This window comes from Cydia splendana, chromosome 11 (assembly GCF_910591565.1).
Source record: "Cydia splendana chromosome 11, ilCydSple1.2, whole genome shotgun sequence".
NCBI lineage: Eukaryota > Metazoa > Arthropoda > Insecta > Lepidoptera > Tortricidae > Cydia > Cydia splendana.
This window is the reverse complement of record NC_085970.1, coordinates 3,736,237-3,748,946: the sequence shown is the minus strand read 5'-3', so window position 1 is coordinate 3,748,946 and position 12,710 is coordinate 3,736,237. Positions and strand designations below refer to the sequence as shown.

Genomic DNA, 12,710 nt, shown 5'->3' with positions numbered 1-12,710 from the left:
ATACGGTAACCGAATCGATTGGGTTACCGAATTGATAGGATTAAGCGTAAAGAGGGGTTTTCCGGTCCTTGGTTCACAATTAAAGTACATTTTTACGAGCTTTATTTCAATTTATAATTTTTATTCGATATAACCACTCACATGCTTTTGGTAACTGTAGCTACCAGCTGTCACCCTTATTTTATTATAATAATAGAGGTCACTGAAAAATATCAAGCAAGTGAGTGGTTAGGACATTTTAACTGTTTTAAGACAAATACACGACAAATATTTCAAGCATGATTTAAATCAGTTTCCGTCGTTCGTTATTTAACACGTAACGTTAGACTTGAGCTCATATCTGGAACTTTTGTCACTCGACCAGACCGAAAAGTTCACTTGATGTTAGCTCTACCTCTACTATATGTATGTTGGGTTCGAACTGGCTACCGACTAAACGGCCAGATGTCTGGGAACCCCTGAGGGCCTGCCGTTAAAATCGAACAACGAAATTTCATCATCTACCTCACTATAACTCTAGCATAGCGAGTGATATAGACTATAGACTATTATATAGGTATAGATCATCATCATCATTTATAACAATATTACATTATGTCACAGAATAAATAATAGTACTATTAGGTACAGAAGACTTACTCTCTAACAAAACGCGTCTGTTACGATCAGGACAGATATGGCCGCTAGGTGGCGACAGCGCCACGCGCGGATTATGGCTAGCCACCAAAATTGGTGTGGAACGGATGTACTTGACGTACTTGTAGCAAAGCCACGAAATCGCGGAGTGAGCCACGCCTGATTATGTTTAAATAGACAAATGAACAAACAAAGTGGTTCGCGGTAGCCTCACTGGTCTAAAGTTACTTATAATACATATTTTGAACTTATTAGATGGCAAGTTTCCCTATAAAGGCTCACCGTGGCTGACCTAAGCCCTATTGACCTATTAGAAAGTACTCGTCGCACGCTAGATATTTCGCATGCACTCAGGAAGGTGCAAATCTCCATTACGACTAGCACTAAAACACTTTTACTACCCACAGCGGCGTGTTTACTTTACACTACATAGTGATGGGCCGAATATTCGGTAATTATTCGGTATACGGCAAGTTTTTCAATATTCGTATTCGGCCAAATTATTCGGTTAAAGTACGGAATATTCGGCAAATATTTTTCATTATGTTTGTCTGTTTGCAACACTGTTAAGGCCCCTGTACACAATGGGCCAGCGCCGGCCACTCCAAGGGACGCAGCCATGCGGTAGAATGAGATAGCAATATCACTTGCTCCCTCTAACGCAGCGGTCGGCAACAAGCGGCCCGGGGGCCGCATGCGGCCCGTGAACCTCTTACTTGCGGCCCGCGAGCCGCCCTGACTATTTTGTATGTAATATTGTCAAATAACAATGTCTGATAAAGTCACACATATTAACAAAGTGCGGCCCGCGTCAACTTCCTTAACTACTATGTGGCCCTTGGCTGCTAAAAGGTTGCCGACCGCTGCTCTAACGCATAAATGCGTCCCTTGGAGTGGCCGGTGCTGGCCCATTGTGTACAGGGGCAGACCTATGGAACTCTCCGCGCGAGCTCGGATTTATACCTACGATTCTGTTCCCGTTCACGGTTGAAAAGTAAGCCAGTTGGTTGCCACACGCGCTCACGTACGCACGTTACCGCGCGCCGCACTGACAATTTTTACGATAGTTACAAGCTACGTAGGTACTATTGAATTACTTCAATTAAACATGTAGTATTTATTACGACAAATGTATTATCGACAGTAAGATCTTAATTTTACACCGGAAAGTAGGTACTCATTTATGCTCTGGTTATCTTATAATGAATTACATGTAATCATGGGTTCTAAATTATTTTTCTTTATTGTGTAACATTAATCTATATCTGGTTTTAAAAAAACCGGGCAAGTGCGAGTCGGACTCGCGCACGAAGGGTTCCGTACCATAATGCAAAAAAAAACGAAAAAAAAAAGCAAAAAAAAACGGTCACCCATCCAAGTACTGACCACTCCCGACGTTGCTTAACTTTGGTCAAAAATCACGTTTGTTGTATGGGAGCCCCATTTAAATCTTTATTTTATTCTGTTTTTAGTATTTGTTGTTATAGCGGCAAAAGAAATACATCATCTGTGAAAATTTCAACTGTCTAGCTATCACGGTTCGTGAGATACAGCCTGGTGACAGACGGACGGACGGACGGACGGACGGACAGCGAAGTCTTAGTAATAGGGTCCCGTTTTACCCTTTGGGTACGGAACCCTAATTACACGAAGTTTTAAAACTAATTCTTGCTGGGTTCATTGCGTGGTTTATTAAACGGCGTAAACTCTGCGGTCACTACAGGGACATATGACCTTTTAAAATGAGTATTTCGCAAACACTAACCTAACCTAACGCATAAACGGAATATTATAAATTATTGCAACTTAACTTGCTTAAATGTAGTTATTTAACGCTATGCTGTTATATACTTTATGGCAAGTTCTAATGTTAGTTTGATAGTTTGACCAATCGAATTAGACACCGGTCTTCACACGTATTAAAATTTCTAAGCGTCGCGTCGGCAACCCTAGCGTTGTGCCGGTGCGCGCGGTGCGGAGAGCGGCGCGCTGAAGGTCAGTCCATTGTATTTTTGTGTAGGTATCAAAACAGTAGGTATTTGCGTTTTCTTTGAGAGATAAGTATCTGTTCGTAAGAATTATTAAATAATCAGTGACAGGGGCCTTAAAATGTAATAGTTACGGCGTGTCCAGACGAGTCAATTTTTCGCCAATTTGATTAAATTGTCCGATTGAATCAGGTCGTGCGGACGCAAACGCCAATTTGGCTCGCCGATTATGACCGATATTACCGATAAAATGGAGTGCGGACGCAAGAATACCAATTTGTGACGCCAATTTAGAGGGCTCTAATATCACCATAAATCTAAAATTGGTTATTAAATTGGAAATTGACGCCAATTTCATTTCTGATCAAATCGGTCGATTTGATCACCACGTCTAGACTCCACTTTACTCTCTGCCAGGTTACGTCTTCCCATTCTACCCATTGTCTTAAAACGCATGATGAGACATGTCGAATCTGTTTTGATTATCTGGCGAGGGTTGAAGAGTTTGGGAGTCCACCTTTTGGTCTGTTTATTTCAGGGAATTTCCTAAAAACCGGTTAATCTTCAGTTTTAATATAGGTACCTAATTGAAACGTTTTTGAATGGTTTATTAGAATGTTATACTACTACTTACTACTTACTTGGTTGGCGCGGTGACCCAAATTATAATGTGATTAGAATGTTATAGATGAGCCGAATAGTCCGCTCGAATATTCGGTTCGGTCAGATTTGAACCGAATATTCGTATTCGGCAAACTCCATATTCGGCCCATCTCTACTCTAATCTGTTTTAAAATAAAATGTACCAGGAGAACATGAATCTTATGGAGCCTTCGCCCTTCTTGTTCCGACCGAGCGCCCTAATTTCCAAATGTGTTATTTTAAATACGTTAACGATTTTGAATCTTGTTTCTGTGGAGGAAGGTTCAAATTGTTTTAATGTTATTGAGAGTTGTGTACGTTAAATCTGTGTTTTGTTCCAAATCTTTACCAGAGTTGAGTTGTAGTTTATTCCAAGGACTACATTTTAGTATTGGTTAATACCGAAACCTATATAAATTATATGACCGATTTTAGTACATTCTTTGTTTATTATTACCCGACTGCGCGACGCTAAGGATGTATTATATGTGTATTATATTACCCATTTATATTAATGAATAATAATTATATAATTAACTTAATTACATAATTGGTAAAAATATGTTTCATCGTATTTAAAACATATCGCCGACATAATAAGGGGTGTGGCAATAAACGAATTAAAATACACGTTGGTAGGTACATATAACTAGTGGCTCTGTGAGCTGTAGACCTCGCGAGCAGAGCTTTAAATAACATGGTGCTAAGAGCTTAAATATAGTAAATTAAAAAAAAAAACAATACGAAATTTATGTGTAAAAAAATACAAAAGGTTATAATATCCCAGCATACAATTACTGGGGATCGAACCCAGACCCTCTGTGCAAACAGAAAAAGCGAACGTTTACAAACTGAGCCAAATAGTTCTTAGATGGGTTGACGAAATTTAGCTACTCCTTCTCAAATTAAAATTAGTTAAAATTAAATATCTCAATACCTCCGAAACCAGCGAAATAAATTTTCTGAATTTTTGGCCATTTAATCTATAAACATATCTCAAAAAGAAAACACGCGTATGGTACCGATACCACTATTTGTTTAGGCGCGAGCTATCACGACTCCGCCATTTTAAAAAAATCCAAAAAACCGGACGGACAAAAAAAAATTATTTAGACATAGAATCCAGTCACAAAATTTCACGAGATTCGGTTAAGAATTGCGACCTGTAGAGGAGAACATCCGGACATACAAAAGCAAAATGCTCCAGTCGAAGCGTAGACCTTCGCTACGCTCCGGTCAATTAATAAGCCAGCAGTAGGTACACGATATTAAATTGCATATTATGATAGCATAGCACTTCAACTCATTATAATAATCTCACTCTAAATTATGTGATTAACATGCGCTTGAATATAAATATTTTAATACCTGTTTTGTTTAGATATTTTAAATTAAATTGACGTCAAACTCGCCACAACTGCGGTTTTGACATCAAAATCAAACGTTTATTCGTTTATTCAATTATTTTTTTAAATGGCGCGACAGATAATGTGGCTTTAGTATCATTAAAGTAATAGGAATAGGGAAAGAAAGGTTATTGACCCTGTCTTTCCTTTTCCCTTAACTATTCGTGTACGTACGTATCCTTAGAATAAGGGTTGGAAACTTTTTCCTGAAGAAGCCCAACCCAGCATCAATATAGCCTTGAGGTTCAAAGTCCTAATACTAGTACAAATTACCTCAAACGAAAGTTGAATCATAATGAAATAGAATAGAATTGCTCGTGTTTTGTTTTATTCGATTTTAAAACAAAACAAATTCAACTCTATCTTCTATATTTTGATTCAAATTTAGCTGGCAATTTACCTTATATGGTGGGCCGCTAGAGGATCGGGTATAATATATAATTTATCTGCTAAAGGAAGACCCGAGATCTGCGTTGCTATGAGTCTTCGGTGTAATCCAAATCCTAAGAGGCGATATTAAAGGTTCCGTCACACATGCGCGTTTACCGGGCGGGGCGTGAGCGTTTTATATGTAAAAGCGGCGCGCCCCGATCACGCCCCGCCCGGAAAACGCGCCTGTGTGACGAAGCCTTAAGAGATCAAAAGTTGTACCAGGGGGGTGTCACTACGCAGTTTAGGTACAATTGGCCGGCGCGCCGCTCGGAGCGGCAGGCGTATGGCAGTGGGCTGCCGCTCGACCGCACGATAGTCGTGTCACGTGGCGCTCGCGCAAACAAGATTCACCGTCAAAGTTTCAATTTTGTTGCAGGCGGCGAGTATAGGTATAATTTTATACCTAAATCTGACTTTTGTGAAGCAGTGAATTTTCTGTACGGTAGTACTATTAGTTATTCTGTGGTTGTACTGACCTTCAGACATTTGAGACAGAACGTGTGCTGGCAAGGCAGCACCCTGGAGGAGGTGTCGAGCCGCTCCAGACACACGGAGCACTCGAGAAGGTCGTTCAACAGACCCTCATCCATGCCGGTCGAAACCTGGAAATAAAGTACAAATTATTACCTTTTCATTTTTAACAAAAGGGCAAGGACATTATGCGAACCGAAACAAATGTCATATTATACGAGGGAAAAAATGACCAAGGCATTCAGTCGGTATATGACAATTTCCTGAGGGGTTATCCGCAGATGGTCTAGAACGCAAAATGACTAGTGTGTTGTTTTGCGTAAATCGCAATTAGTCTACATCGCAAACGGTCTAGAACGCAAAATGCCCACTTTTTATATCACCACATTTTACATAGGTAGGTTAGGTTCGTTAGGTATCTTCAAATGGCCGAAGGCCAAACAGCACACACTGAGAGAAAAATCATCACCAGGAATTAATAAACAGTTCTGTACTGGGGGAAAAAATGAAGTTTTAGTAGTAATCATGGAAGTTTCACTATTTCTGTAAAATTTATTTATTTCTACAAACAGCTCAGTAATACTAAATGTAATTTCAGCAAACAGACTTTAGTAAATGGAGCATTAAACAAAGTTTAGTATTTGTTACAATCCATTTTTATTACTACTAAAATTCTCCGATTTTTACTAGTAAAGTTTGTGATTTTTGGAAAAAAGCATCTGTGATTTCAAGTTATGATTTTAGTAAATGTCTCACTTACATAGTTTTGTAATATCTAAAAAACGAGTTCGCGGGAATAACATTACCCCATTTAAAATAACAATTCAGTTGTTACTATAGCGACATTACAAAGTTTACTGGTATTTAGTAGATAGACTTGTTGTGTTTATGTTCATTGTTGTACCAATCACTAAACGAGTTTTGTAATACCAACACAGCGAAACGAATGTTAGTGATTTTAGTAAAATTTACTACTTGCTACGTTCATTTGGTTAGAGTTAGTATTGTGTCGGATGTCGGGCGGGCGTGTCTCGTGTCTTCTTTGTTTAAAACATACTTAAGTTAAATAATAAATTTAGGATATATTGTGGGCCATGGACATATTAACCCGCGACCTACTGTGTAGTTGGTGTCTACAGGAATATATTGTTCTGCAACTTCGAGCTAGCTGTTGTTATTCTAGTGATAATGACATCATAGGTAAATCTAAACTGTTTGCAATTCCAACCTCCCTAGCACAGGTGCGCCGCGAGAGCATGTTGCGCGCGTAATAAATACTAGTCTCTTTCTGACTGTATGAATAAGAAAGGAATGGGTAGAATATCTCGACAGGCTTTTATAGTGCCTCTTTAGTACAGAGATATAATACCAAACGCTTTTTTATTCATACAGACAGAAATAGAGACGGGTAGCTACCACGCGCGCGACATGCTCTCGCGGCGCCCGTTTGCTAGGGGCGGAGGAATTGCAAACAGTTTAGTTTTTGCCTGTGACGTCATTATCTCTAGAATAACAACAGCTAGCTTGGAATCGCAGTACAGTTTAGTAAAACCTATGACGTCATCGTCTCCGATATTGCTAAAGCACGCTTAGAATTACAAAACGGTTAGTTTTCACCCATGACGTCATCACCTCCGATATTGCTAAAGCACCTCTCGGAATAACAAAACCAAATTTCTGAAATTACTCTAGCATACTTCAAATTACAAATATAGAAGTTGTATTTCCTACTAAATGGAAATTGCAAAAGTCAATTTGTTCCTATTAGTTGACTCTCCTTGTCCCCGGATTAAGTTTTATTTTTGTAATTCTAAGTGTGTTTTTGTTAGTTTTTTTTCTCAGTGCAGAATAAGAGCCCCGCGGAAGCGGGGCTCCGTCGACATCGCTATAAAGTTGAGATAAAACGGAAAAATAATTTGGGCATTTTGCGTTCTAGACCGTTTGCGATGTAGACTAATTGCGATTTAGGCAAAACAACACACTAGTCATTTTGCGTTCTAGACCATCTGCGGATAACCCTTCCTGAGGGCTTGTGGCGCGCCTGCTTATTTCGGTTTGTAATTTAAATAGTAGTATCTACTTGAAATAACACAAATTAAAATATTTTCCGGCCAGTTACTGATGAAGGCGTCTAAGTCGTCCCGCCATCTCCGCCTGGGCCTGCCACGTCCGCGCTTTTTTTGCGGCATCCACTTGGTGGCTATAGGTACTAGCGCACCTATCCGGATGCATACAACGGCAGTTGTGGAAATCAAGGGAGAGAGGCCTTTGCCCAGCAGTGGGACACTATAACGGGCTAATTTAAATAATATATATTTTCATAGAAAGTAATTTAATTTATTCTTGCATTTCTCTCTCTCTTTGGTCGGTCCCTCATGTCTGAGGATCGTGGTCAGTATCAGGGTTGCATCTGGAGCGGAAGATCTGTCTCCACCGGTTTCTGTCCAACGACCGTGTAGAAAGCAGAGGATGACGAATCTTTAACTTGATCGGTCCATCTTATTGGTGAACGCCCGCGTAATCTCCTGCCATCGGTGCCATCCATGCCATTCTTGCATTTATGTAGGCAATATTGATTTAATATTTGTCCTGTTTTGCTTTAAAACTGCAAAAGTTTCAATAAATTCTGGCATTTATAAACATACAATATATACCTCAGGGCTTTCTTATTGATTGTCGTTTCAGTACTGTCATCATCATCATCTCAGCCATAAGACGTCCACTGCTGAACATAGGCCTCCCCCTTCAGTACTGTAATTAATTATTGCTAAGTATGTATATACCTGACAGTGTATGATTAATGGGCGTTTTCAGAAATAAATATCGAAAACCCGATTCTCACAGATCCCGGTGTTTTTGGGTTCTATCAACTCAGAATCACTAGCATATTCAATTCTGATGATAAAACAAAATGTCCCAAAAATTTGTATAAAAATTGTACATTCCACTACGTCACGCACATACAAGTGAAAAAAAATTTCATACTAAAACGTGACGTAATGGAATGGACATTTTGGGACATCTTTTTTTAATGGTGGGATGGAGAATGCTGTCGTTTCTGACAATTGTCAATATTTAGAAGAATTGTAGGTAATTCTTGACAGGTAATGAGTTATATGTCGGAATTTCGTGACAATTGTAGTGTTTTTGTGAAACAGGAATACGGCCCGCCCGATGGTAAGCGGTAACCGTAGCCCATGGATGCCTGTGACGTCAGCAACAGTGATGTTTTACAATTGTCGCACCTGTCACCGTGGTGAAATTGGAGCCAGATGTGAAAGAATCAGGTTTTCAATATTTATTTCTGAAAACGCCCTAATACCAATAAAAATCTATCTATCTACTTTCAGTAACTACAATGGCCTACAATTAAAATTGGTGGACCGTATGTGAATACCCGTTTAATATTAGTTTACCTTTACACACAGAATACATTAATTCTCTGTGTGTGGTTACGTTTGTCACGTGATAAAGACTAACTGAGCCATTCACCTCATTCTATCATCACGTCAGTTAAGATGATTTTTATCAAACTTTATCACTTATCAGACATGATACACCCAAATATGTAGGTACCCTAAAAGTATTAAATATCGGTATAATAATTATGTATACACCACCTTATTGCCCAGACATTAAGGCTCCGTCATATAGGCGCGTTTTGCGGGCGGCGCGTGAGCGGGGCGCGCCGCTTACGCTCACGCCGCGCTCACGCCCCGCCCGGTAAACGCGCCTGTGTGACAGAACCTTTAAGGCAACGTGTACATATTTTTGGTTCCTTTTTCCGTGTCGACATCAGCAAAGATCCATTGATTATATTATATTCCAATTTAACAGCTAATGTAGATGGCGCTATGTGTATGGCACTAGACTCACTCACTCATTCCAGTTGTCAAAAATTGAAGTATGAAAATTCAATTGCCTCAAAACATATGGCGCCATATAGCTATCATACTCAGAGTAGATTTTTTCTCCAAGATATTTTTGCTATCAGTTATCTATGCAAAAGTTAAGACACACACTTCACAACATACACAATCCTCAAAGTTCTATGTTAGCGCTCGCCTTAGGGTGGTATTCAACCTATCCAATTTCTTTATCCAATGTCATTGCGTCTCATTCTCTCATTAAGCAAAATGTGAGACGCAATACACATTAGACAAAGAAATTGTACAGGTGGAATATACCATCTTTACTCGCACTCGCACGACTCGTACTTTAAAACACTTCCAGCTGATTGAAAACAAACATAAACAAACAGAAATGTTTACAATTTTCATGCCATGCTGTCCCTTGTTTCTTTCTTTAACATTACTTGCCACGGGAATATAGACCTTAATTCATTGACAGTTAGATCTCAGTTGACACTTCACTTTAAAAAGGGCAGGAAGGAAGTTAAAATTAGGCGCCCTTAATACAAACCGCCTGCAGATTGCTCAAACAAAGAAGTTAATTAGGTATTGAGTTGGTATAAGAAATTCATCACCCAAGGTAATTAAGTAATGTTTTGAACCTATACTCTATTTCTTTAGGCTTTAGGTAGGTACAGTCGCCATCAGATATATCGGAGCGGCCAAGGTGGGCAAGGTGCTCACAAATATCGGAACACGCCTCTATTGTCAGGGCGTTAGAGCGCGTGTTCAGATATTGTCAACACCTTGGCCGCTCCGATATATCTGATGGCGACTGTACCTATTTAAATAAAAGTAAACAAAATCTACCCTCAACTGGCTGACATGATCAAATAATGTAGGTTAAAGTCACTGACAGGCGGTTTTATATTTGGTTGGTTAACCAATAAATGTTATAACTACCCGAAAATGTACAAATAGTTTGTTTACTTTTATTTAAATACATAAAGATACAGACTATAGATGGATGGAGTTTTTAAGCGTCTTATGTAAAGTCAGATGTTTAAATTTTCGAATAACTATTAAATTTAAAAAAATCAAAACCACCTACCTGGCAAAAAACAGGGCAAGTGCGAGTCGGACTCGCGCATGAAGGGTTCCGTACCATAATGCAAAAAACGGCAAAAAAATAAACGGTCACCCATCCAAGTACTGACCCCGCCCGACGTTGCTCAACTTCGGTCAAAAATCACGTTTGTTGTATGGGAGCCCCACTTAAATATTTATTTTATTCTGTTTTTAGTATTTGTTGTTATAGCGGCAACAGAAATACATCATCTGTGAAAATTTCAACTGTCTAGCTATCACGGTTCGTGAGATACAGCCTGGTGACAGACGGACGGACGGACGGACGGACAGCGGAGTCTTAGTAATAGGGTTCCGTTTTACCCTTTGAGTACGGAACCCTAAAAAGGTTTAGTTTAACCCCGCGAGTCCCTCGGACGCATATCGTGTCCACAATGACAATCCAAATTTAATTCTAAACACAAAACCTCAAGATCATGATTTCGCTGGGGAATTTCAACCACTGAGACTCCAGGGGTAAAGGCGAGTTAGGGTGGTATTCCACTTGTCCAATTTCTTGGTCCTATGTGCATTGCGTCTCTCTGACTAAGCAAAATGTGGGACGCAAATACACAGTGGACAAAAAAATTGGACAGGTGATATACCACCCTAAGATAGGTAATCACTGTAATCAGTGTTGTGAATAACGCTTATTTTTAGGCTTAAAGCCTCGAGCCCTCAACACTCGTAAGTCTTGAAGACTCGACTATATTTGAGAATTATATTTATTTCTTTTACGCGTATGGATGTAAGAAATCGTCTTTGCCGCCTTTGAGGCCTTAAGCCTCGAGAGTCTTAAGGGTTCGACTGGTTCGAGTCTTTAAGCCTCAAAATGAGCTTTATTCACAACACTATAGGTAATACTAGGTATTCAAGTGCAATATGCAACACAAGTCAAAGGTGAGTTCCCTGAGAGAAAAGGAGACTTTGCCAATTGAGCCCAAGACGCTACATTAATTTGGCTCATATGATATGACCTCAGAGCTAAAATTAGACATCAGACATCACCAATTTGTCACAGCGCTATTCTCTTGGCAGTCCAAGGGAGATTTTAATTAGTCTTTGTGGAATTGTGTATGTGTGTGTGTCTGTAAAACTTTTTAAGAATCTTGCCATCGGCAAAATTGTACAGCATGGCAACTGCACAAGGTAATTTGACATATCCTGTAAAATTCTAAAGGCCTAAATGCTGACTGGTAGAGATTACCGTGTTAAAGTTTAAGGGTCTGAGGGGCTACCGCGAAAACCGAAATTCGCAAATTGCGGGGATCTTACTCTTTTACTCCAATGAAGGCGTAATTAGAGTGACAGAGAAAAATGCCCGCAATTGACGATTTTCGGTATTGGCGGTAGCCCTACTGTTGCACTAAACCGTCTGTCATCATTAAAGTGTTCGCTAAATTTTATTGTATGTGAAGTTTCATAGATCTCTTCTGTGTGACATTGATCAGTCTGTTACTGTGGTTGGTGCAACTGGCCCTAAATAAGTTAAATCAGTGGCAGAAGTTTCTAAGCAGGTGAGATACTCAAAATGAACTAAACACACTTTTATTGTTAAGTGAATAAGAGTAAGAGTGTGTCTAGGTCATTTTGAATATTTCACCCAGGACTTAGGAGGATATATTTTAAATTATTAAATAATAGCATATTTAAACATATACTTACATCTTTTACTTTGTTATGTCTATTTTGTGTAAACTTGTTTATGTGCAATAAAGTGACATACATACATAGGTACATAGTTCAATAAAATTAAAAAATTGTTGTAAATAAATATAAATCATAAATATCAACCCTAAAATCAGCATTCTACATATAATAAACAAAATATCTAGAAAACAAAAATAACTTTCCAAAGACAACTTTGCAAAGAGTCTACTTTGTAACAAAAAGGTAAAGATTACATTATCTACATTGTTAAGTTCCGCTTATTAAGATGGTTGTTTAATGGAAAGTGTTGCAGTTTATGTTTTCATAACATTGCTTCAATGAAAGACTGTTCCATCATTCAGACTGTTAAATAACAATTGCACCCCTTATTGCAAGGAAATAAGGTCCAATATTGGTCAATTTGTGAGTATTCTTTACAGTGTTTAGAATTGGTTTGGTTCAGCTATAAATGGTAATAAATTATCGAAGAATACATGGTAAGTAGTAAA

At 38.9% G+C, this 12,710-nt stretch overlaps 1 protein-coding gene across 1 annotated transcript in view; it reads right to left on the bottom strand.

Moving 5' to 3' along the window:
• Nucleotides 1-12,710, bottom strand: part of LOC134794731 (E3 ubiquitin-protein ligase SH3RF1-like) — a 70,939-nt gene that overhangs the window by 50,119 nt on the left and 8,110 nt on the right. Inside the window, exon 2 of the mRNA XM_063766514.1 lies at nt 5,581-5,706. Within this exon, the coding sequence (XP_063622584.1) occupies nt 5,581-5,694 (114 nt within the window). The 5' untranslated portion in view covers nt 5,695-5,706. The remainder of the gene's footprint in view (nt 1-5,580; nt 5,707-12,710) is intronic.